Source organism: Oncorhynchus mykiss, chromosome 7 (genome assembly GCF_013265735.2).
Source record: "Oncorhynchus mykiss isolate Arlee chromosome 7, USDA_OmykA_1.1, whole genome shotgun sequence".
In the NCBI taxonomy this organism is placed as follows: domain Eukaryota; kingdom Metazoa; phylum Chordata; class Actinopteri; order Salmoniformes; family Salmonidae; genus Oncorhynchus; species Oncorhynchus mykiss.
This window is the reverse complement of record NC_048571.1, coordinates 27,458,135-27,485,235: the sequence shown is the minus strand read 5'-3', so window position 1 is coordinate 27,485,235 and position 27,101 is coordinate 27,458,135. Positions and strand designations below refer to the sequence as shown.

General features: G+C 40.3%; 1 protein-coding gene across 1 annotated transcript; it reads right to left on the bottom strand.

Annotated features, from left to right (window-relative positions):
* Positions 1–2,655: 2,655 nt before the first annotated feature.
* LOC110527592 (interleukin-10 receptor subunit beta) lies at positions 2,656–26,542 on the bottom strand. The gene is made up of 11 exons (XM_021608977.2): positions 26,274–26,542; positions 25,870–25,990; positions 19,613–19,785; positions 19,356–19,519; positions 15,920–16,088; positions 13,907–14,027; positions 7,716–7,888; positions 7,459–7,622; positions 3,813–3,981; positions 3,429–3,577; positions 2,656–3,159 (listed from the first exon to the last, which is right to left on the bottom strand). The coding sequence occupies exons 1-11, from the start codon at positions 26,317–26,319 to the stop codon at positions 2,926–2,928; spliced, it is 1,683 nt and encodes a 560-aa protein (XP_021464652.2). The 5' UTR covers positions 26,320–26,542; the 3' UTR covers positions 2,656–2,925.
* Positions 26,543–27,101: the final 559 nt, after the last annotated feature.

Below are 27,101 nucleotides of genomic sequence, written 5' to 3'. Positions count from 1 at the left end.
AACAGTGAAGAGGCGTCTCCGGAATGCTGGCCTTTTAGGCAGAGTTGCAAAGAAAAAGCCATATCTCAGACTGGCCAATAAAAATAAAATACTAAGATGGGCAAAAGAACATAGACACTGGACAGAGGAAGATTGGAAAAAAAGTGTTATGGACAGACAAGTCTAAGTTTGAGGTTTTCGGATCACAAAGAGGAACATTCATGAGACGCAGAAAAAATGAAAAGATGCTGGAGGAGTGCTTGATGCCATCTGTCAAGTATGGTGGAGGTAATGTGATGGTCTGGGGGTGCTTTGGTGGTGGTCAAGTGGGAAATTTGTAGAGGGTGAAAGGAATTTTGAAGAAGGAAGGCTATCACTACATTTTGCATCGCCATGCCATACCCTGTGGAGGGCGCTTTATTGGAGACAATTTCCTCCTACAACAGGACAATGATCCAAAGCAAAACATCAAACTACGGAAGAAGCAGTCGGCTGGTAATCTGTCTATAATGGAGTGGCCAGCACAGTCACCGGATCTCAACCCTATTGAGCTGTTGTGGGAGCAGCTTGACCGTATGGTACATAAGAAGTGCCCATGAAGCCAATCCAATTTGTGGGAGGTGCTTCAGGAGCATGGGGTGAAATCTCTTCAGATTACCTCAACAAATTGACAACTAGAATACCGAAGGTCTGCAAGGCTGTAATTTCTGCAAATGGAGGATTCTTTGACGAAAGCAAAGTTTGAAGGTGTTTATATCTTTATATATACTGTGTATATATATATATATATATATATATATATATATGTATATAAAATATATATATATATACAGTGGGGAGAACAAGTATTTGATACACTGCCAATTTGGCAGGTTTTCCTACTTACAAAGCATGTATAGGGCTGTAATTTTTTATCATAGGTACACTTGAACTATGAGAGAAGGAATCTAAAACAAAAATCCAGAAAATCACATTGTAGGATTTTTAAGTAATTCATTTGCATTTTATTGCATGACATACGTATTTGATACCTACCAACCAGTAAGAATTCCGGCTCTCACAGACCTGTTAGTTTTTATTTAAGAATCCCTCCTGTTCTCCACTCATTACCTGTATTAACTGCACCTGTTTGAACTCGTAACCTGTATAAAAGACACCTGTCCACACACTCAATCAAACAGACTCCAACCTCTCCACAATGGCAGAGACCAGAGAGCTGTGTAAGGACATCAGGGTAAAATTGTAGACCTGCAATTATTAGAAAATGGAAGAAGTTAAAGATGACGGTCAATCACCCTCGGTCTGGGACTCCATGCAAGATCTCACCTCGTGGGGCATCAATGATCATGAGGAAGGTGAGGGATCAGCCCAGAACTACACGGCAGGACCTGGTCAATGACCTGAAGAGAGCTGGGACCACAGTCTCAAAGAAAACCATTAGTAACACACTACGCCGTCATGGATTAAAATCCTGCAGCGCACGCAAGGTCCCCCTGCTCAAGCCAGCGCATGTCCAGGCCCGTCTGAAGTTTGCCAATGACCATCTGGATGATCCAGAGGTGGAATGGGAGAAGGTCATGTGGTCTGATGAGACAAAAGTAGAGCTTTTTGGTCTAAACTCCACTCGCCATGTTTGGAGGAAGAAGAAGGATGAGTACAACCCCAAGAACACCATCCCAACCGTGAAGCGTGGAGGTGGAAACATAATTCTTTGGGGATGCTTTTCTGCAAAGGGGACAGGACAACTGCACCGTATTGAGGGGAGGATGGATGAGGCCATGTATCGCAAGATCTTGGCCAACAATCTCCTTCCCTCAGTAAGAGCATTGAAGATGGGCATTGAACGACCCGAAACACACAGCCAGGGCAACTAAGGAGTGGCTCCATAAGAAGCATCTCAAGGAGTGGCCTAGCCAGTCTCCAGACCTGAACCCAATAGAAAATCTTTGGAGGGAGCTGAAAGTCCGTAATGCCCAGCGACAGCCCCGAAACCTGAAGGATCTAGAGAAGGTCTGTATGGAGGAGTGGGCCAAAATCCCTGCTGCAGTGTGTGCAAACCTGGTCAAGAACTACAGGAAACGTATGATCTCTGTAATTGCAAACAAAGGTTTCTGTAACAAATATTAAATTCTGCTTTTCTGGTGTATCAAATACTTATGTCATGCGATAAAATGAAAATGAATCACTTAAAAATCATACAATGTGATTTTCTGGATTTTTGTTTTAGATTCCGTCTCTCACAGATGAAGCGTACCTATTATAAAAAATTACAGACCTCTACATGCTTTGTAAGTTGGAAAACCTGCAAAATCGGCAGTGTATCAAATACTTGTTCTCCCCACTGTACATATATATACACATACATATATATATATATATATATATATATAAATATATATTTTCACAGATATATACATATATATATATACATTTACATACATATACATGTATATATATATACATATATATACACATTTATACTGAATTTGGATGATATACTGTACATTTATACTTTAATTTGGACACACCTACTCATTCAAGGGTTTTTCTTTATTTTGACTATTTTCTACATTGTAGAATAATAGTGAAGACATCAAAACTATCAAATAACACTGAAAAAATTTCTTCACTTTTATTTTAAAATGTAGAAAATATTTACAACAAAGAAAAACCCTTGAATAAGTAGGTATGTCCAAACTTTTGACTGGTAGTATGTATATATATAAAGTATGTAAAAAAAGCAACTAAAAAGTATGAAGTTGTATGCGGTTTTGTAAGCAGGAAACTTTAAGAGAAAAAACACTTAAAAGTTAAAATATTTATGTTGAAGGGTAGGGGCCTATGCTAATGTTAATGGCTTGCAATCCATCATGACTACCTGTTATACTCAGATTCCATATGCCCATATACAGAATGATTACAGTAGCTCATGTCTTGATACCATTGTCAGATATTCTTGTAGGGCATGTCAAAAATGGCATTTTCAGCAACAGCATTGTAGTATTTAGGCATCTCCACAGAGACCCCACTATCCACATGGTAAAGGTTGTCCTCTGGTATGTCAGTCAGCACATTGTATGGATTTTCCTCACACAGAGCGCTGATCTGATCATACTTCTCTTGTAGAGGAGAGGTGATCTGCGAGGCCAGGTAAGGGTATTCATGAGAATCAATCAGGTGCTGTGGGGGAGAAAAACTTTCAGTCAATCAACCATCCAATGAATGGATGGATGAATGGGTGGGTGAATAGATGGATGGATTGATTAATTAATTAATTGAACACAGACCCACACAGATGTGCACCAAGTACGCAGGGGTGCACACACACACAAACACACACACACACACACGCACACACACACACACACACACACACACACACACACACACACACACACACACACACACACACACACACACACACACACACACACACACACACACAGTACCTGTTTCAAATGCTCAGGCAGCTTAACCTTGGGATGGAGAAACCTTTTCCCTTTGTAGATGACCCAGGGGACTAGGAGTAGTAGTGGAAAAGCCACAGCTACCGTCACCAAACTGACCACCAGGCCCTCAGACAACCTTCGCTCCCCATCTAAAGCACAGACACAGGTGGACACCAGTTAGAACGACCCTCAGAAACTGAACTGATGGCAGAGATCATTTAAATTTCTGTTTTGCTGAGGAAGTTTTACGTTCCATTTGCAACAAGGAACACAAATGCTCTTTGGTATCATCAAATTATGAAGGGTGGGGAAAAAAAGTGGAAGAAAGGGGGGAAGGGTGCGTGAGGGAGAAGGGAGAAGTGGTGGAGGAGGTGGAGAGCTCACCTGTGGTTGTGTTGTTTGTGGTGCTCATCACACACGCAGCCTTGCTGTACTGCCCCGTATTGTTGTGCGGCATTGGTATGTACACCTGGACCTGAACACAGTATCTGGTGTTGGGCTCCAGTGGCTTCAGCCTAACACGTTGCTCAGTCACCATCTCTCTCTCAGACACCTGTGATAACACATGGAGTGAGTGAGTGAGTGAGTGAGTGAGTGAGTGAGTGAGTGAGTGAGTGAGTGAGTGATGGGTGAGTTGAGTGAGTGAGGGGGTGGTGTGTGGGTGGGTGAGAGAAATAGTGGGAGTATGTGTGTGTTTGTGTGTGTGTATATACACTCACTGTATAAACATTAGGAATACCTGCTGTTTCCATGACATAGACTGAAAAGGTGAATTTAGGTGAAAGCTATTATCCCATTTCAATCAGTGTAGAAGAAGGGAAGGATTTTAAAGAAGGATGTTTTAGCCTTGAGACAATTGAGGCATGGATTGCATACATTGAATTCGGAAAGAATTCAGACCCCTTCCCTATTTCTAAATCTTATTCTAAAATGTATTTAAAAAAAACATACAGTTGAGGTCGGATGTTTATATACACCTTAACCAAAAACATTTAAACTAATTTTTTCACAATTCCTGACATTTAATCCAAGTAAAAATCCCCTGTTTTAGGTCAGTTAGGATCACCACTTAATTTTAAGAATGTGAAATGTCAGAATAATAGTAGAGAGAATGATTTACTTCAGCTTTTATTTCTTTTAAGATTTACATACACTCAATTGGTATTTGGTAGCATTGCCTTTAACTTGTTTAACTTGGGTCAAATGTTCGGGGTAGCCTTCCACAAGCTTCCCACAATAAATTCGGGGAGTTTTGGCCCTCCTGACAGAGCTGCTGTAACTGAGTCAGGTTTGTAGGACTCCTTGCTCACACACGATTTTTCAGGTCTGCCCACACATTTTCAATCGAATTGAGTTCAGTGCTTTGTGATGACCACTCCAACACCTTGACTTTGTTGTCCTTAAGCCATTTTACCACAACTTTGGAAGTATGCGTGGAGTCATTCTCCATTTGGAAGACCCATTTGCAGTTTTAACTGATGTCTTGAGATCTTCAATATATCCACATAATTTCGCTGCCTCACGATGCCATTAGTTTTGTGAAGTGCACCGGTCCCTCCTGCAGCAAAGCACCCCCACAACATGATGCTGCCACCCCTGTGCTTCACCGTTGGGATGGTGTTCTTCGGCTTGCAAGCCTCCTCCTTTTTCCTCCAAACATAACGATGGTCATTATGGTCAAACAGTTCTGTTTTTGTTTCATCAGAGGACATTTCTCCAAAAAGTATGATCTTTGTCCCCATGTGCAGTTGCAAGCCGTAGTTTGGCTTTTTTATGGTGGTTTTGGAGCAGTGGCTTCTTCCTCGCTGAGTGGCCTTTCAGGTTCTGTCGATATAGGACTCGTTTGACACTGGATACAAATACTTTTGTACCTTTCCTCCATCATCTTCACAAGGTCCTTTAATGTTGTTCTGGGATTGATTTGCGTTTTTTTTTCTGTAAACAACAATTGTTGGAAAAAAATACTTGTGTCATGCACAAAGTAGATGTCCTAACTGACTTGGCAAAACTATAGTTTGTTAACAAGAGATTTGTGTAGTGGTTGAAACAAGTGTATGTAAACTTTCGACTTCACTGTACATCCTCATCAATCTTCACACAATACCCCATAATGACAAAGCAAAAACACGTTTTTAGAAATGTTTGCAAATGTATACATTTTAAAAAAACAGAAATAACCTCTTTACTTAAGTATTCAGACCCTTTGCTATGAGACTCGAAATTGATCATCATGATTCCATTGGTCATCCTTCAGATGTTTCTACAACTTGATTGGAGTCCACCCGTGGTAAATTCAATTGATTGGACATGATTTGGAAACCTGTCTATGTAAGGTCCCACTGTTGACAGTGCATGTCAGAGTAAAAAGCAAGCCATGAGGTTGAAGGAATTGGTCTGCAAAGCTCCAAGACAGGATTGTGTCAAGGAAAAGATCTGGGGAACATTATCAAAACATTTCTGCAGCATTGAAGGTCCCGAAGAACAGTGGCCTCCATCATTCTTAAATAGAAGAAGTTTGAAATCACCAAGACTCTTTCTAGAACTGGCCACCTAGCCAAACTGAGCAATCGGGGGAGAAGGGCCATAGTCAGGGAGATGGCCAATAACCTTATGGTCACTCTGACAAAGCTCCAGAGTTCCTCTGTGGAGATGGGAGAACATTCCAGAAAGACAACCTTCTTTGTCAGCACCCTACCAAACAGGTCTTTATGGTAGAGTGACCAGAAGCCACCTCCTCAGTAAAAGGCACATGAAAGCCCATTTGGAATTTGCCAAAAGATACCTAAAGGACTCTCAGACCATAAGAAACAAAATTCTCTGGACTGGTGAAACCAAGATTAAACTCTTTGGCCTGAATGCCAAACGTCACGTCTGGAAGAAACCTGGCACCATCCCTACAGTGAAGCATGGTGGTGGCAGCATCATGTTTTTCAGTGGCAGGGACTTGGAGACTAGTCAGGATCGAAGGAAAGATGAACAGAGCAAAGAACAGAGAGATCCTTGATGAAAACCTTCTCCAGTGCACTGAGGACCTCAGACTGGGGTGATGGTTCACCTTCCAACAGGACAATGACACTAAGCACACTGCCAAAACAACGCAGAAGTGGCTTTTGGACAAGTCTCTGAATGTCTTTGAGTGGCCCAGCCAGAGCCTGGACTTGAACCCGATCAAACATATCTGGAGAGACTTGAAAATATCTGTGCAGCGACGCTCCCCATCCAACCTGACAGAGCTTGAGTGGATCTGTAGAGAAGAATGGGAGAAACTCCCCAAATACAAGTGTGCCAAGCTTGTAGCGTCATACCCAAGAAGACTCAAGGCAGTAATTTCTGCCAAAGGTGCATCAACAAAGTACTGAGAAAAGGGTCAAAATACTTATGTAAATGCAATATTTGCATTTTTCATTCCTAAAAACCTGTTTTTGCATTGTCTTTATGGGGTTGTGTGTGTAGATTAACAATAAACGTTTTAATCAATTTTAGAATACGTCTGTAACGTAACAAAATTTGGAAAAAGTCAAGGTGTCTGAATACTTTCCGAATGCACTGTAGCTTCTGAATGAAAGGTGAAAAGGTAGTTTTAAACATTGAGACAATTAAGACATGGATTGTGTATGTGTGCGTTCAGAGCTTGAATAGGCAAGACATCAGATTTAAGTGCCTTTGGATGGGGTATGGTTCTAGGTGCCAGGCACACCGGTTTGAGTGTCAAGAACTGCAACGCTAATGGGTTTTTCATGCTCAACAGTTTCCTGTGTGAATCAAGAATGTTCCACCGCCCAAAGGACATCCAACCAACTTGACACAACTGTGGGAAGCATTGGAGTCAACATGAGCCAGCATCCCTGTGGAACACTTTCGACACCTTGTAGAGTCTATGTCCCGACGAATGCAGGCTGTTCTGAGGGCAAAAGGGGGTGCGATAGTAGGAAGGTATTTTGTACACTCAATGTAAATAGTTTGTGTGTGTGTATGTATGTGTGTGTGTGTGTGTTTGTGTGTGTGTTTGACTGTCATATGTTTCTCTTACATCCTTCTTGTCAGTCTTCTTCCAGTATCTGATATTGTATTCCACTTTGCTGTAGGCTTCATTCAGTGATGAGATCTTTAGCACTGGATTCTGAATGTTCACCTCCACAGCTCCTAAAGCTCCTCCCTTGGTGACCAAGGTTACGTTTGGAGGACCAATTACGGCTGAGGAGACACAATACAGGAAGTCAAAGATAGGATGTCAAGAATGAGAGAGCTACAATGAACAATGTCACCAAAGTGCATGATGGTACTCACTTCCTTTCTTAAGAGAGAAGTTTGGGGTTTCCGCCCAACTGGAGGTATTTCCCTCTAACTCTATCCTCACTCTGAATTTATAATTTCCATGGCAACTGGGAAGTTTACCGAAGTCACACCTGTGCTCTTTGGTGGCTTTACATACGGTGTAGAAGGAGGCAGTTGAAGTCATTCTGAGTATCAGACAATAACAAGAGGTTAACATTTTAATTGCATTTTTTTGTGGCATCGATGTGTTATAACAGTGCCTTTATGTTGCTTTACTATTAAGTAGAGAGGAGAAAACACACAGCTGATTTGGCAAGGTATTCCAAAATAACATAACACTTGTTAATTAATGAATGTCAAAAAAAGTAGCTACAAACTCAATAGCTCTGATGCAATTGATTCATTTGACAGGAAATCCTCTTCATTCGCTTAATTTCTCAAGGTTATGTTACTACCTGTTTTATAAAAATCAAAAAAGTGCTGTTTTTTTTTTTGCAGGTGTGTGCGTCTTGTTCTCTTCCAGAAAAGACGGGACGTTTTTAGTTCCTATACTGTATGTATGGTCATATCAATGCCCTATCATTGTTCACAACTTCCCCTCTCAGTGAAGTTCCTCATGCAGATTTAGAATCTTAATTTGAGTCAGTTTGCTAAAGCAGGAAAATAATCCTGCAGCATCAGGACATTTGAATTATTAAGTGGATGTATAATTATTATTATTTTCTTGTAGGGGCTGTTAGGGCAATCAAGTCTGACATTTTAAACCTTGAATACACTGAGAAAATTCTCAGGCACAAAAGAGTGATCAAATTAAGATCCTACATCTGTATAACCACAGACATAATGGTACTGATACTCTCACACTATGGCAAAATTTCAACATGTCAATGAAGTGCATGGCCCTATTCCCTGTACGATAGATATGGCGAAAGAGATTTCTCCTTATCAATTCTTTGTCCACAGCTCAAATTGACCATAAATATCACAGTGGCCACTAGCCAGGGAGCACAAACTATTTAACAATATTGAATAATTCAACCACGCCATATTACACTCTTAAATAATGCAACAATCCACAAGCATGTGGAGACAATGGAAGTTAGCAGCTTACTCCTGCTAACTAACAACATGATTCATGATCAAGTAACGTTGACGTATTGTTAATAAACATATTCATTTAAATGTACAGTGAAGTATTATAACTTTGTTATTCACAGTTGAAGTCGTAAGATTACATACACTTAGGTTGGAGTCATTAAAACTCGTTTTTCAACCACTCCACAAATTTCCTGTTAATTAACATAGGTTGGAGTCATTAAAACTCGTTTTTCAACCACTCCACAAATTTCCTGTTAACAAACTAAAGTTTTGGCAAGTCAGTTAGGATATCTACTTTGTGCGTGACCAGTATTTTTCCAACAATTCTTTACAGACAGATTATATCATCGAATCACAATTCCAGTGAGTCAGAAGTTTTCATACACTAAGTTGACTGTGCCTTTAAACAGCTTGGAACGTTTCATAACATTATGTAATGTCTTTAGAAGCTTCTGATAGGCTAATTGACATCATTTGAGTCAATTGGAGGTGTACCTGTGGATGTATTTCAAGGCCAACCTTCAAACTCAGTGGCTCTTCGCTTGACATCATGGGAAAATCCAAAAAATCAGCCAAGACCTCTGAAAAAAATTATAGACCTCCACAAGTCTGGTTCATCCTTGGAAGCAATTTCAAAATGCCTGAAGGTACCACGTTCATCTCTACAAACAATAGTACGCAAGTATAAACACCATGGGACCATGCAGCCGTCATACCGCTCAGTAAGGAGACGGGTTCTGTCTCCTAGAGATGAACGTACTTTGGTGTGAAAAGTGCAAATCTATCACAGAACCTTCACCTTGTGAAGATGCAGGAGGAAACAATTACAAAAGTATCTATATTCACAGTAAAACAGTCCTTTATCGACATAATCTGAAAGGCCGCTCAGCAAGGAAGAAGACACTGCTCCAAAACCGCAATAAAAAAGCCAGACTACGGTTTGCAACTGCACATGGGAACAAAGATCTTACTTTTTGGAGAATTGTCTTCTGGTCAGATGAAAGAAAAATAGAACTGTTTGGCCATAATGACCATTGTTATGTTTGGAGGTGAAAGGGGGAGGCTTGCAAGCCGAAGAACACCATCCCAACCATGAAGCATGAGGATACCAGCATCATGTTGTGGGGGTGCTTTGCTGCAGGAGGGACTGGTGCACTTCACAAAATAGATGGCATCATGAGATAGGAAAATGATGTGGATATATTGAAGCAACAGCTCAAGACATCAGTCAGGAAGTTAAAGCTTGGTTGCAAATGGGTTTTCAAAATGGACAATGACCCCAAGCATACTTCCAAAGTTGTGGCAAAATGGCTTAAGGACAACAAAGTCAAGGCATTGGAGTGGCCATCACAAGCCCTGTCTTCAAGCTGTCAGTAAATGTGTGGTCAGACCTGAAAAAGCGTGTGTGAGCAAGGAGTCCTACAAACCTGACTCAGTTACACCAGCACTGTCAGGAGGAATGGGACAAAATTCACCCAACTTATTGTGGGAAGCTTGTTAAACAATTTAAAGGCAATGCTACCAAATACTAATTGAGTGTTTGTAAACTTCTGACCCACTGGGAATGTGTTGAAATAAATAAAAGCTGAAATAAATCATTCTCTCTACTATTATTCTGACATGTCACATTCTTATAATAAAGTGGTGATCCTAACTGACCTAAAACAGGGATTTTTTACTAGGATTAAATGTCAGGAATTGTGAAAAACTGAGTATAAATGTATTTGGCTAAGGTGTATGTAAACTTCCGACTTCTACTGTATATAGGCTACACAGCTAGGTAATGTTATCTACCTAGCTTAACAAAGTCATTTCTGTATCCTCACGTAAACGTGCTGGCTGTAGCTGAATGCTGAGGTTTCGGTGAACCAAAGCTAGATAGGAGCTCTGAGGCTTACACTATCTACCATATTAAAGTTACACTAGAACAAAACAGGCTTCATTTTATAAATATCATGGAAATCAAAAGCATATTGCAATTGAAAACATTGATGAATCCCTCAGTTGCTTCTTGCCTGGATCTCAGGGGAAGGGTGCAATTGCATCCAGCAATTCTTGACGTTCCTGAATGTAGTCATTCCTGCATCTGCAGGAACCCCTCTTTATACTTACATTGGGACATTTTTAATTTAGGACAGGTAGGAGGCAGGGGCGGTCCAGTACAGTAGGTGGCATTAATGCACAATAACGTTGAATGCCAGACGCCGACAAACCCCACAGAACTGCTAAACATTGCTATGCTATTACAATTTTTACTGTAATAGTGTTGGCTCGACAAGACATTTCTGTTTACGTTGCCTTGCATACAGGGGAGCAACTATCGTGAGTGTCATGCCCTACCTCCAGACGTAATAGTCGAGACAAGTTCGCAAGTATACATTGCAGTATATTGTCATGGAAATTCTAATCAAATAATGAGGAGAGACAAGATCAATCACCAATCAGGATATTACTTTATTTGAAATGTATTAATAACTTTCATGAATTATTGCAATAATGAAGCTTGTCAATGACCCAACCGTAGGTGATTCGTTGAGAGCCCAACGAGCGAATTTGAGCAACATCCTTTTATAGCAAAGTACATCCTCTTGAATGTTCATGACAAACAACAGATGTATGGAATGGGTCACAAGGTTAGTATTCGTATGAAAGATACTAATAATTCACAACAGACAGTATCTGTTGAAAAGACTGTTCTCATTATGTAGAATTCAGGGTCTGGCCCCTAAAACAAAATTCCTCTCACAATTATCCATACTGGAGCTATCTCCACCCTGGTACCTCAGTACAGAAACACCAACTCATGCTATGGAATGCAGTTTGTTAGGTTTATCACTCAAGGCATCGTAAATCTTCTGTCAGCATTAAGCCCCCAGAGGTCCCTTCTCAGATGAGAATGAGAGTGTTCTTTGAACCCCCTATTCCAGCCTTTCTTTAGGTATGGGTCGCGAGCCAAAGTGGGTCGTGGACCTGTTAATGGTGGGTCGCAATGTGTTAGAGTAAATTCATTCAATATTTCAAAGTAAATGTTATTTAATTAATTGCTGGAATTGATTTGGCAAAGTTCATCTGTCCTCTCCATTCGCGTTTCACCGGATCTTTTTTCTGCAGTTTTCACCCTGTGACACACAATGCAGCGCTGTCGTTCAGCAGCAGATGATGCCCTGTCAGCCACTGACTTGTCATTCCCACTCGCCATCACTCACCGCCATCATCAAATGGACTCATGCTAGCCACAAGTTCTGACTGAGCTCAATTGTCATGAAATACAAATACAGGGCTGAGTTTCTATGTCTTTCATACAAACTTTGAGAAATAACGAGGAGCGCCCACAATGTGTTTTGTGCGGGGAAGTGCTTGATGTTAGTATTGAGTCTCGCAAAACCAACAAATTAATAAAATGACACGTCCTGACCAAACATACAGCATGATGATAAACCCAGGGAGTTCATTCAGAACAGGGCATCATGCTTCAGGAAGCAGTGCTTTGACAGTGGAAAAGTAAGTCAGCTAGCAAGGCATTGTTGTCATTATATAACAGGCGATAAGCAGAAATAACGGAGTACTAACTCTAATAGTAGTAGATGTGAGTTTCTCTTTCAAACATTCCCGTGGCCTTGTAAGGTACACAACTAATAGCTAACATTAGCCAAAGGAAAGAAAGCTAGCTAGTTACTGATGGTGCAACCCTTAGTAACAGTACAGATGAATATGAAAAATGATCAAGCCTACTGTACATCTTACTGTAGAAATGATTGTTGAAAACTAGTCTTGGTTTGAACTGTTGCTGTTAAAATACAATTAATAATTCGTATTCTAAACTGGAATAAACTGATTGAAGTACGATTCTTTTTTAGGCAAACACAGTTCTGGGTTGCTCATCTACAGCAGGAAGCGGCCTCCTGCCTGACTGAGAAAGCAGTAGAAGTTCTGATCCAGTTTGGCACCACATACCTATGTGAGTCATGGTTCTCAACTCTGACATACTTTAAAAAACAGATACAGAAACGGTCATATTGCTGAGTTTGACCTCAGTGTTGCACTGAAAAAAACTGAGCCCAGAATAGACATGCTTTTTTGAAAATTTCAACCAGCCACACACCTCTCATTAGGACTGTGTGTGTGAGAGTTTTCTGATCTACATCTGTGTGATGTGATCAATCAGTGTCTTCTAGTTCAGAATAAAATAATGTACTGTATTTTAAACAGCAACAGTTCCAACCTTGATTTTCTATCAACAATAATTTCTACAGTAAGATGTACAGTAGGCCTGATAATTTTCCATCTGTACGGTTAGTGTTGCCCTATCAAAAAGCATGTGTGTGCATTCTGTTACTCATCTGTGTGATATGATCAATCAGTTTATTCCAGTTCAGAATGAAAATTATTTATTGTATTTTAACTGCAACAGTTCCAACCTAGACAGATATCTAAGAGTGTTTTTAATGGGGGAAAATTAACATGAATATACATTTATATAAAAATGTACCGATATTTACATATAGTTGCATATTTTCCTAAGCTTGTCCCAGGGACACAACATTTCTAATTTGGGTCCCAGGCTGAACAAGTTTAAGAATCCCTGCCCTATTCTGTTGCATAAAACAACCATTTGATGCAATTACAGTATTATTACATAATCGTGCAATTTTGCTCTCACAGTATGTGTAGCTGAGGATATTTTTGCTAAAAATGCTAGTAAGTGTGAACAACCTCTAAGTATGATGTCAAAGACAAAACATTTAAACCAGAAGTATTTGTGTGTCATAAAAATGTATGATCTTAACTGGAGCCAGTCTCCTACAGCAGGAAAATAATCCCGCAGCAAAATAAAACGTGAATTATTATGTCCATTAAAATTAATGGAATTTTTGAGCAGTTGATCATTTTTTTTGTAAGGGAAAATCAAATTAAGATCCTACATCTGTATACGTGTGTATTTGGTTCTTCGGTTTGGTCTGGTAAAAAGATCTCGTCCAGTATAGTCCAGGAATGGATGTACCAGTCTAAATGCCTCTGAGACACTGCGGGAGGAAAACTGCATCCAGAATGAGCAATACTTTTTATTGTGTGTGTGTGTGTGTGTGTGTGTGTGTGTGTCTCACCTGTATTCAGCTGTGTAGGTAAGGTTTTTCAGTGAAGTAAGGGGAGCTTCCCACTTAACTATGGCATCCATGTTGTAAGAGACCACCTCAACGTTTTGTGGTTGAGGCAGAAGTGACTCCGCTATAGAATGAAAGAAACCAACACTCAGTTGATTACCAGAATTAGACTGAGACAGAAAGACACTCTTCAGATACAAGAGTCCAGTGAGACGAAATAACACTCAAATACTAGAGTCAGACCTGGGTCAAATACTGTCAAGTACTTTGTCTGATTGATTTAGCTTGCCACAAAGGAATCAAAAGTTAGAAAGGAATCAAAAAGGAATCAAAAGTTAAACAGTGACACTGCAACAATGATATTACTGTATCTAGGCTACAGTAAGTTAAGGCCTGAAAACACAAACCTGAAATGAATCGAAATCCCAGAGTGATAAGAAGATAAAATGCCATCACATTGTTCTATGGTGTGTTCCAATTGTAACAACAGCTTTAAGTAACACTGGATATGAGGGCCTGCTAAATGTGCAAAATGTCAAAATGTAAGGGGAAGAAACTGATAACTGCTCTTTTTATGGGCGGGCATAGGGAAGAAAGAAGAACCATCTTATTTCCTCATTGGCACTGAGACAGTTGCCCTAGCCCAAATGATGTATTACCATTGTGGAGGCCACTGATTTTGACATATCAATTATTATATCAGGTATCAGTGGGCTTCCAAACAATTAATTATCATCTGGAAGTACATACGTTTTTCACATGCTCCACCGCAAACTGTCATAAACAAATCTCACAAAAATCAGACACTGCAAAATCCTGGTTACTATCCAATCAAAGCCACGATGACACTACTACCAACGGTTCACCACATTTGGCTTAAAAGGCCAAACGAAACATAATATCTACCAATTAATTTCCAGCAATATTGCACCTGCCTGCGTGTTGCGCACATCTGTCTATCATGATGTGTAACCAGTTAGCGATGCTCATGATTACCATCTTGTGGGTAGACAGAAAGGTTTTCCTCGAAACCTTCTCAAATAAATGTTCACTTCAAAGTAGGCCTATCTGGCTATAATGATATAAATATTATTTGTATCAATTTGTTGCCATCACATATGCAGTTGCAGTAGCTGCACAGAAACACTGCTAGTCAAACACATTCCTCTCTCGCTAGGTGTGCCCTTGAAATATTTATTTGTATTTTTTAATTCTCGCTTTTTCCAGTCTTCGGAGTTATTATTCACCCTTATTTGACCAGGTATCTTGACAGAAAACACATCTCTTGTACAGTAAGGATCCGGGAAAGAGAAGAGAAGAATGTGTATATTTGAAAGCTAGATTGGTAGAAAAGGTTGGAGACCCCTGTTCTAGTTGGTCTAGATCTATAGGGGTAGGTGCTAAGGAGTAAGGGGTCGTTTCTAGTTGTATTAGTCGTATGTACAGGATACGCATGGTATACTGTACATCGTCCAAGGTTTCTTCTTGACAATGCAACAACAATAAAAAAATATTAAAGATAAGTATATGAACATAAAGTAAATGGCTCATCAAAATAAAATACAAATGTTAGTACAAGTATAATACAGGATGGCACAATTTATGATTTAGTATTTACATGTGTATTGGGGAATAGGGCGATGGAGGGGCAGTGTATAAACTGAGCAGTATAATATGAGTCTGGTAGCTGCAGTTGTGATGTGTGTGTAGCATGAATGTATATGTGTGTGTGTCTGTGTATGTGTGTCTATGTCTGTGTGTGTGTCTATGTCTGTGTGTGTGTGTGAGCATGAGTGAGTGCATGTACATGTATGCTAAGGTGCGGAGAATAAGAGCAAGTGGTCAGTCCAGTTGGTATCAGACCTCACGCTCTGATACCATCTACCAGACGGTAAGAGTGAGAACAGCTTGTGCTTGGGTGTGTGGGGTCCTTGATGATGAGGAAAAAAGTGGAAGAAAGGGGGGAAGGGTGCGTGAGGGAGAAGGGAGAAGTGGTGGAGGAGGTGGAGAGCTCACCTGTGGCTGTGTTGTTTGTGGTGCTCATCACACACGCAGCCTTGCTGTACTGCCCCGTATTGTTGTGCGGCATTGGTATGTACACCTGGACCTGAACGCAGTATCTGGTGTTGGGCTCCAGTGGCTTCAGCCTAACACGTTGCTCAGTCACCATCTCTCTCTCAGACACCTGTGATAACACATGGAGTGAGTGAGTGAGTGAGTGAGTGAGTGAGTGAGTGAGTGAGTGAGTGAGTGATGGGTGAGTTGAGTGAGTGAGGGGGTGGTGTGTGGGTGGGTGAGAGAAATAGTGGGAGTATGTGTGTGTTTGTGTGTGTGTATATACACTCACTGTATAAACATTAGGAATACCTGCTGTTTCCATGACATAGACTGAAAAGGTGTTTTTAGGTGAAAGCTATTTTGTTGCCATTTTACCACAACTTTGGAAGTATGCTTGGAGTCATTGTCCATTTGGAAGACCCATTTGCAGTTTTAACTGATGTCTTGAGATGTTGCTTCAATATATCCACATAATTTTGCTGCCTCACGATGCCATTAGTTTTGTGAAGTGCACCGGTCCCTCCTGCAGCAAAGCACCCCCACAACATGATGCTGCCACCCCTGTGCTTCACCGTTGGGATGGTGTTCTTCGGCTTGCAAGCCTCCCCCTTTTTCCTCCAAACATAACGATGGTCATTATGGTCAAACAGTTCTGTTTTTGTTTCATCAGAGGACATTTCTCCAAAAAGTATGATCTTTGTCCCCATGTGCAGTTGCAAGCCGTAGTTTGGCTTTTTTATGGTGGTTTTGGAGCAGTTGCTTCTTCCTCGCTGAGTGGCCTTTCAGGTTCTGTCGATATAGGACTCGTTTGACACTGGATACAAATACTTTTGTACCTTTCCTCCATCATCTTCACAAGGTCCTTTAATGTTGTTCTGGGATTGATTTGCGCTTTTTGCCTCAAAGTACGTTAATCTCTAGGAGACAGACCGTGTTTCCTGAGCGGTATGACGGCTGCATGGTCGCATGGTGTTTAAACTTGCGTACTATTGTTTGTACAGATGAACGTGGTACCTTCAGGCATTTGGAAATTGCTCCCAAGGATGAAGGTGATTATTTTGATTTTCCCATGATGTTCAGAAAAGAGGCACTGAGTTTGAAGGGAAGCCTTGAAATACATCCACAGGTACACCTCCAGTGGACTCAAATGATGTCAATTAGCCTATCAGAAGCCTCTAAAGCCATTACATAATTTTGGGGAATTTTCCAAGCTGTTTAAAGGCACTTTCAACTTAGTCTATGTAAACTTCTGACCCAATGGAATTGAGATACAGTAAATTATAAGTGAAATAATCTGTCTGTAAACAACAATTGTTGGAAAAAAAATACTTGTGTCATGCACAAAGTAGATGTCCTAACTGACTTGGCAAAACTATAGTTTGTTAACAAGAGATTTGTGTAGTGGTTGAAACAAGTGTATGTAAACTTTCGACTTCACTGTACATCCTCATCAATCTTCACACAATACCCCATAATGACAAAGCAAAAACACGTTTTTAGAAATGTTTGCAAATGTATACATTTAAAAAAAACAGAAATAACCTCTTTACTTAAGTATTCAGACCCTTTGCTATGAGACTCGAAATTTATCATCATGATTCCATTGGTCATCCTTCAGATGTTTCTACAACTTGATTGGAGTCCACCCGTGGTAAATTCAATTGATTGGACATGATTTGGAAACCTGTCTATGTAAGGTCCCACTGTTGACAGTACATGTTAGAGTAAAAAGCAAGCCATGAGGTTGAAGGAATTGGTCTGCAAAGCTCCGAGACAGGATTGTGTCAAGGAAAAGATCTGGGGAACATTATCAAAACATTTCTGCAGCATTGAAGGTCCCGAAGAACAGTGGCCTCCATCATTCTTAAATAGAAGTAGTTTGAAATCACCAAGACTCTTTCTAGAACTGGCCACCTAGCCAAACTGAGCAATCGGGGGAGAAGGGCCATAGTCAGGGAGATGACCAATAACCTTATGGTCACTCTGACAAAGCTCCAGAGTTCCTCTGTGGAGATGGGAGAACATTCCAGAAAGACAACCTTCTTTGTCAGCACCCTACCAAACAGGTCTTTATGGTAGAGTGACCAGACGGAAGCCACCTCCTCAGTAAAAGGCACATGAAAGCCCATTTGGAATTTGCCAACAGATACCTAAAGGACTCTCAGACCATAAGAAACAAAATTCTCTGGACTGGTGAAACCAAGATTAAACTCTTTGGCCTGAATGCCAAACGTCACGTCTGGAAGAAACCTGGCACCATCCCTACAGTGAAGCATGGTGGTGGCAGCATCATGTTTTTCAGTGGCAGGGACTTGGAGACTAGTCAGGATCGAAGGAAAGATGAACAGAGCAAAGAACAGAGAGATCCTTGATGAAAACCTTCTCCAGTGCACTGATGACCTCAGACTGGGGTGATGGTTCACCTTCCAACAGGACAATGACACTAAGCACACTGCCAAAACAACGCAGAAGTGGCTTTTGGACAAGTCTCTGAATGTCTTTGAGTGGCCCAGCCAGAGCCTGGACTTGAACCCGATCAAACATATCTGGAGAGACTTGAAAATATCTGTGCAGCGACGCTCCCCATCCAACCTGACAGAGCTTGAGTGGATCTGTAGAGAAGAATGGGAGAAACTCCCCAAATACAAGTGTGCCAAGCTTGTAGCGTCATACCCAAGAAGACTCAAGGCAGTAATTTCTGCCAAAGGTGCATCAACAAAGTACTGAGAAAAGGGTCAAAATACTTATGTAAATGCAATATTTGCATTTTTCATTCCTAAAAACCTGTTTTTGCATTGTCTTTATGGGGTTGTGTGTGTAGATTAACAATAAACGTTTTAATCAATTTTAGAATACGTCTGTAACGTAACAAAATTTGGAAAAAGTCAAGGTGTCTGAATACTTTCCGAATGCACTGTAGCTTCTGAATGAAAGGTGAAAAGGTAGTTTTAAACATTGAGACAATTAAGACATGGATTGTGTATGTGTGCGTTCAGAGCTTGAATAGGCAAGACATCAGATTTAAGTGCCTTTGGATGGGGTATGGTTCTAGGTGCCAGGCACACCGGTTTGAGTGTCAAGAACTGCAACGCTAATGGGTTTTTCATGCTCAACAGTTTCCTGTGTGAATCAAGAATGTTCCACCGCCCAAAGGACATCCAACCAACTTGATACAACTGTGGGAAGCATTGGAGTCAACATGAGCCAGCATCCCTGTGGAACACTTTCGACACCTTGTAGAGTTTATGTCCCGACGAATGCAGGCTGTTCTGAGGGCAAAAGGGGGTGCGATAGTAGGAAGGTATTTTGTACACTCAATGTAAATAGTTTGTGTGTGTGTATGTGTGTGTGTGTGTGTTTGTGTGTGTGTTTGACTGTCATATGTTTCTCTTACATCCTTCTTGTCAGTCTTCTTCCAGTATCTGATATTGTATTCCACTTTGCTGTAGGCTTCTTTCAGTGATGAGATCTTTAGCACCGGATTCTGAATGTTCACCTCCACAGCTCCTAAAGCTCCTCCCTTGGTGACCAAGGTTACGTTTGGAGGACCAATTACGGCTGAGGAGACACAATACAGGAAGTCAAAGATAGGATGTCAAGAATGAGAGAGCTACAATGAACAATGTCACCAAAGTGCATGTTGGTACTCACTTCCTTTCTTAAGAGAGAAGTTTGGGGTTTCCGCCCAACTGGAGGTATTTCCCTCTAACTCTATCCTCACTCTGAATTGATAATTTCCATGGCAACTGGGAAGTTTACCGAAGTCACACCTGTGCTCTTTGGTGGCTTTACATACGGTGTAGAAGGAGGCAGTTGAAGGCATTCTGAGTATCAGACAATAACAAGAGGTTAACATTTTAATTGCATTTTTTTGTGGCATCGATGTGTAATAACAGTGCCTTTATGTTGCTTTACTATTAAGTAGAGAGGAGAAAACACACAGCTGATTTGGCAAGGTATTCCAAAATAACATAACACTTGTTAATGAATGTCAAAAAAAGTAGCTACAAACTCAATAGCTCTGATGCAATTGATTCATTCGACAGGAAATCCTCTTCATTCTCTTAATTTCTCAGTGTTATGTTACTACCTGTTTTATAAAAATCCAAAAAGTGCTGTTTTTTTTTTGCGTTTTGTGTGCGTCTTGTTCTCTTCCAGAAAAGACGGGACGTTTTTAGTTCCTATACTGTATGTATGGTCATATCAATGCCCTATCATTGTTCACAACTTCCCCTCTCAGTGAAGTTCCTCATGCAGATTTAGAATCTTAATTTGAGTCAGTTTGCTAAAGCAGGAAAATAATCCTGCAGCATCAGGACATTTGAATTATTAAGTGGATGTATAATTATTATTATTTTCTTGTAGGGGCTGTTAGGGCAATCAAGTCTGACATTTTAAACCTTGAATACACTGAGAAAATTCTCAGGCACAAAAGAGTGATCAAATTAAGATCCTACATCTGTATAACCACAGACATAATGGTACTGATACTCTCACACTATGGCAAAATTTCAACATGTCAATGAAGTGCATGGCCCTATTCCCTGTACAATAGATATGGCGAAAGAGATTTCTCCTTATCAATTCTTTGTCCACAGCTCAAATTGACCATAAATATCACAGTAGCCACTAGCCAGGGAGCACAAACTATTTAACAATATTGAATAATTCAACCACGCCATATTACACTCTTAAATAATGCAACAATCCACAAGCATGTGGAGACAATGGAAGTTAGCAGCTTACTCCTGCTAACTAACAACATGATTCATGATCAAGTAACGTTGACGTATTGTTAATAAACATATTCATATAAATGTACAGTGAAGTATTATAACTTTGTTATTCACAGTTGAAGTCGTAAGATTACATACACTTAGGTTGGAGTCATTAAAACTCGTTTTTCAACCACTCCACAAATTTCCTGTTAACAAACTAAAGTTTTGGCAAGTCAGTTAGGATATCTACTTTGTGCGTGACCAGTATTTTTCCAACAATTGTTTACAGACAGATTATATCATCGAATCACAATTCCAGTGAGTCAGAAGTTTTCATACACTAAGTTGACTGTGCCTTTAAACAGCTTGGAACGTTTCATAACATTATGTAATGTCTTTAGAAGCTTCTGATAGGCTAATTGACATCATTTGAGTCAATTGGAGGTGTACCTGTGGATGTATTTCAAGGCCAACCTTCAAACTCGGTGGCTCTTCGCTTGACATCATGGGAAAATCAAAAAAATCAGCCAAGACCTCTGAAAAAAATTATAGACCTCCACAAGTCTGGTTCATCCTTGGGAGCAATTTCAAAATGCCTGAAGGTACCACGTTCATCTCTACAAACAATAGTACGCAAGTATAAACACCATGGGACCATGCAGCCGTCATACCGCTCAGTAAGGAGACGGGTTCTGTTTCCTAGAGATGAACGTACTTTGGTTTGAAAAGTGCAAATCTATCACAGAACAACAGGAAAGGACCTTGTGAAGATGCAGGAGGAAACAATTACAAAAGTATCTATATTCACAGTAAAACAGTCCTTTATCGACATAATCTGAAAGGCCGCTCAGCAAGGAAGAAGCCACTGCTCCAAGACCGCGATAAAAAAGCCAGACTAAGGTTTGCAACCGCACATGGGAACAAAGATCTTACTTTTTGGAGAATTGTCTTCTGGTCAGATGAAAGAAAAATAGAACTGTTTGGCCATAATGACCATTGTTATGTTTGGAGGTAAAAGGGGGAGGCTTGCAAGCCGAAGAACACCATCCCAACCATGACGCATGAGGATACCAGCATCATGTTGTGGGGGTGCTTTGCTGCAGGAGGGACTGGTGCACTTCACAAAATAGATGGCATCATGAGATAGGAAAATTATGTGGATATATTGAAGCAACAGCTCAAGACATCAGTCAGGAAGTTAAAGCTTGGTTGCAAATGGGTTTTCAAAATGGACAATGACCCCAAGCATACTTCCAAAGTTGTGGCAAAATGGCTTAAGGACAACAAAGTCAAGGCATTGGAGTGGCCATCACAAGCCCTGTCTTCAAGCTGTCAGTAAATGTGTGGTCAGACCTGAAAAAGCGTGTGTGAGCAAGGAGTCCTACAAACCTGACTCAGTTACACAAGCTCTGTCAGGAGGAATGGGACAAAATTCACCCAACTTATTGTGGGAAGCTTGTGGAAAGATACCCAAAATGTTTGACCCAAGTTAAACAATTTAAAGGCAATGCTACCAACTACTAATTGAGTGTATGTAAACTTCTGACCCACTGGGAATGTGTTGAAATAAATAAAAGCTGAAATAAATCATTCTCTCAACTATTATTCTGACATTTCACATTCTTATAATAAAGTGGTGATCCTAACTGACCTAAAACAGGGATTTTTTACTAGGATTAAATGTCAGGAATTGTGAAAAACTGAGTATAAATGCATTTGGCTAAGGTGTATGTAAACTTCCGACTTCTACTGTATATAGGCTACACAGCTAGGTAATGTTATCTACCTAGCTTAACAAAGTAATTTCTGTATCCTCACGTAAACGTGCTGGCTGTAGCTGAATGCTGAGGTTTCGGTGAACCAAAGCTAGATAGGAGCTCTGAGGCTTACACTATCTACCATATTAAAGGTACACTAGAACAAAACAGGCTTCATTTTATAAATATCATGGAAATCAAAAGCATATTGCAATTGAAAACATTGATGAATCCCTCAGAGTTGCTTCTTGCCTGGATCTCAGGGGAAGGGTGCAATTGCATCCAGCAATTATTGACGTTCCTGCATGTAGTCATTCCTGCATCTGCAGGAACCCCTCTTTATACTTCTATTGGGACATTTTTAATTTAGGACAGGTAGGAGGCAGGGGCGGTACAGTACAGGTCCAGTACAGTAGGTGGCATTAATGCACAATAACGTTGAATGCCAGACGCCGACAAACCCCACAGAACTGCTAAACATTGCTATGCTATTACAATTTTTACTGTAATAGTGTTGGCTCGACAAGACATTTCTGTTTACGTTGCCTTGCATACAGGGGAGCAACTATCGTGAGTGTCATGCCCTACCTCCAGACGTAATGGTCGAGACAAGTTCGCAAGTATACATTGCAGTATATTGTCATGGAAATTCTAATCAAATAATGAGGAGAGACAAGATCAATCACCAATCAGGATATTACTTTATTCGAAATGTATTAATAACTTTCATGAATTATTGCAATAATGAAGCTTGTCAATGACCCAACCGTAGGTGATTCGTTAAGAGCCCAACGAGCGAATTTGAGCAACATCCTTTTATAGCAAAGTACATCCTCTTGAATGTTCATGACAAACAACAGATGTATGGAATGGGTCACAAGGTTAGTATTCGTATGAAAGATGCTAATAATTCACAACAGACAGTATCTGTTGAAAAGACTGTTCTCATTATGTAGAATTCAGGGTCTGGCCCCTAAAACAAAATTCCTCTCACAATGATCCATACTGGAGCTATCTCCACCCTGGTACCTCAGTACAGAAACACCAACTCATGCTATGGAATGCAGTTTGTTAGGTTTATCACTCAAGGCATCGTAAATCTTCTGTCAGCATTAAGCCCCCAGAGGTCCCTTCTCAGATGAGAATGAGAGTGTTCTTTGAACCCCCTATTCCAGCCTTTCTTTAGGTATGGGTCGCGAGCCAAAGTGGGTCGCGGACCTGTTAATGGTGGGTCGCAATGTGTTAGAGTAAATTCATTCAATATTTCAAAGTAAATGTTATTTAATTAATTGCTGGAATTGATTTGGCAAAGTTCATCTGTCCTCTCCATTCGCGTTTCACCGGATCTTTTTTCTGCAGTTTTCACCCTGTGACACACAATGCAGCGCTGTCGTTCAGCAGCAGATGATGCCCTGTCAGCCACTGACTTGTCATTCCCACTCGCCATCACTCACCGCCATCATCAAATGGACTCATGCTAGCCACAAGTTCTGACTGAGCTCAATTGTCATGAAATACAAATACAGGGCTGAGTTTCTATGTCTTTCATACAAACTTTGAGAAATAACGAGGAGCGCCCACAATGTGTTTTGTGCGGGGAAGTGCTTGATGTTAGTATTGAGTCTCGCAAAACCAACAAATTAATAAAATGACACGTCCTGACCAAACATACAGCATGATGATAAACCCAGGGAGTTCATTCAGAACAGGGCATCATGCTTCCGGAAGCAGTGCTTTGACAGTGGAAAAGTAAGTCAGCTAGCAAGGCATTGTTGTCATTATATAACAGGCGATAAGCAGAAATAACGGAGTACTAACTCTAATAGTAGTAGATGTGAGTTTCTCTTTCAAACATTCCCGTGGCCTTGTAAGGTACACAACTAATAGCTAACATTAGCCAAAGGAAAGAAAGCTAGCTAGTTACTGATGGTGCAACCCTTAGTAACAGTGCAGATGAATATGAAAAATGATCAAGCCTACTGTACATCTTACTGTAGAAATGATTGTTGAAAACTAGTCTTGGTTGGAACTGTTGCTGTTAAAATACAATTAATAATTAGTATTCTAAACTGGAATAAACTGATTGAAGTACGATTCTTTTTTAGGCAAACACAGTTCTGGGTTGCTCATCTACAGCAGGAAGCGGCCTCCTGCCTGACTGAGAAAGCAGTAGAAGTTCTGATCCAGTTTGGCACCACATACCTATGTGAGTCATGGTTCTCAACTCTGACATACTTTAAAAAACAGATACAGAAACGGTCATATTGCTGAGTTTGACCTCAGTGTTGCACTGAAAAAAACTGAGCCCAGAATAGACATGCTTTTTTGAAAATTTCAACCAGCCACACACCTCTCATTAGGACTGTGTGTGTGAGAGTTTTCTGATCTACATCTGTGTGATGTGATCAATCAGTGTCTTCTAGTTCAGAATAAAATAATGTACTGTATTTTAAACAGCAACAGTTCCAACCTTGATTTTCTATCAACAATAATTTCTACAGTAAGATGTACAGTAGGCCTGATAATTTCCCATCTGTACGGTTAGGGTTGCCCTATCAAAAAGCATGTGTGTGCATTCTGTTACTCATCTGTGTGATATGATCAATCAGTTTATTCCAGTTCAGAATGAAAATTATTTATTGTATTTTAACTGCAACAGTTCCAACCTAGACAGATATCTAAGAGTGTTTTTAATGGGGGAAAATTAACATGAATATACATTTATATGAAAATGTAATTTCATTGTTATTCGTTTTTGTCTATATTGCATTTCTTTTAGGCATAAGTGCAATTAAATGTACCGATATTTACATATAGTTGCATATTTTCCTAAGCTTGTCCCAGGGACACAACATTTCTAATTTGGGTCCCAGGCTGAACAATTTTAAGAATCCCTGCCCTATTCTGTTGCATCAAACAACCATTTGATGCAATTACAGTATTATTACATAATCGTGCAATTTTGCTCTCACAGTATGTGTAGCTGAGGATATTTTTGCTAAAAATGCTAGTAAGTGTGATCAACCTCTAAGTATAATGTCAAAGACAAAACACTTAAACCAGAAGTATTTGTGTGTCATAAAAATGTATGATCTTAACTGGAGCCAGTCTCCTACAGCAGGAAAATAATCCCGCAGCAAAATAAAACGTGAATTATTATGTCCATTAAAATTAATGGAATTTTTGAGCAGTTGATCATTTTTTTTGTAAGGGAAAATCAAATTAAGATCCTACATCTGTATACGTGTGTATTTGGTTCTTCGGTTTGGTCTGGTAAAAAGATCTCGTCCAGTATAGTCCAGGAATGGATGTACCAGTCTAAATGCCTCTGAGACACTGCGGGAGGAAAACTGCATCCAGAATGAGCAATACTTTTTATTGTGTGTGTGTGTGTGTGTGTGTGTGTGTGTGTGTGCGCGTGTGTGTGTCTCACCTGTATTCAGCTGTGTAGGTAAGGTTTTTTAGTGAAGTAAGGGGAGCGTCCCACTTAACTATGGCATCCATGTTGTAAGAGACCACCTCAACGTTTTGTGGTTGAGGCAGAAGTGACTCCGCTATAGAATGAAAGAAACCAACACTCAGTTGATTACCAGAATTAGACTGAGACAGAAAGACACTCTTCAGATACAAGAGTCCAGTGAGACGAAATAACACTCAAATACTAGAGTCAGACCTGGGTCAAATACTGTCAAGTACTTTGTCTGATTGATTTAGCTTGCCACAAAGGAATCAAAAGTTACAAAGGAATCAAAAAGGAATCAAAAGTTAAACAGTGACACTGCAACAATGATATCACTGTATCTAGGCTACAGTAAGTTAAGGCCTGAAAACACAAACCTGAAATGAATCGAAATCCCAGAGTGATAAGAAGATAAAATGCCATCACATTGTTCTATGGTGTGTTCCAATTGTAACAACAGCTTTAAGTAACACTGGATAAGAGGGCCTGCTAAATGTGCAAAATGTCAAAATGTAAGGGGAAGAAACTGATAACTGCTCTTTTTATGGGCGGGCATAGGGAAGAAAGAAGAACCATCTTATTTCCTCATTGGCACTGAGACAGTTTCCCTAGCCCAAATGATGTATTACCATTGTGGAGGCCACTGATTTTGACATATCAATTATTATGTCAGGTTTTATCATCTGAAAGAACATACGTTTTTCACATGCTCCACCGCAAACTGTCATAAACAAATCTCACACAAATCAGACACTGCAAAATCCTGGTTACTATCCAATCAAAGCCACGATGACACTACTACCAACGGTTAGCCACATTTGGCTTAAATGGCCAAACGTAACATAATATCTACCAATTAATTTCCAGCGATATTGCACCTGCCTGCGTGTTGCGCACGTCTGTCTATCATGATGTGTAACCAGTTAGCGATGCTCATGATTACCATCTTGTGGGTAGACAGAAAGGTGGAGGGGCGGTGTATAAACTGAGCAGTATAATATGAGTCTGGTAGCTGCAGTGTGTGTAGCATGAATGTATATGTGTGTGTGTCTGTGTATGTGTGTCTATGTCTGTGTGTGTGTGTGTGCATGACTGAGTGCATGTACATGTATGCTAAGGTGCGGAGAATAAGAGCAAGTGGTCAGTCCAGTTGGTATCAGACCTCATGCTCTGATACCATCTACCCGACGGTAAGAGAGAGAACA

Coding starts and splice junctions, on each gene's coding strand:
- LOC110527592 (XM_021608977.2), bottom strand. CDS start 26,319: ATGGCATTTTATCTTCTTATCACTCTGGGATTTCGATTCATTTCAG. Junction 19,786..25,869: donor ACCTACACAGCTGAATACAG/GTGAGACACACA, acceptor TCTGATACTCAG/AATGCCTTCAACTGCCTCCT. Junction 3,160..3,428: donor TGCCTGAGCATTTGAAACAG/GTACTGTGTGTG, acceptor TCTCCCCCACAG/CACCTGATTGATTCTCATGA.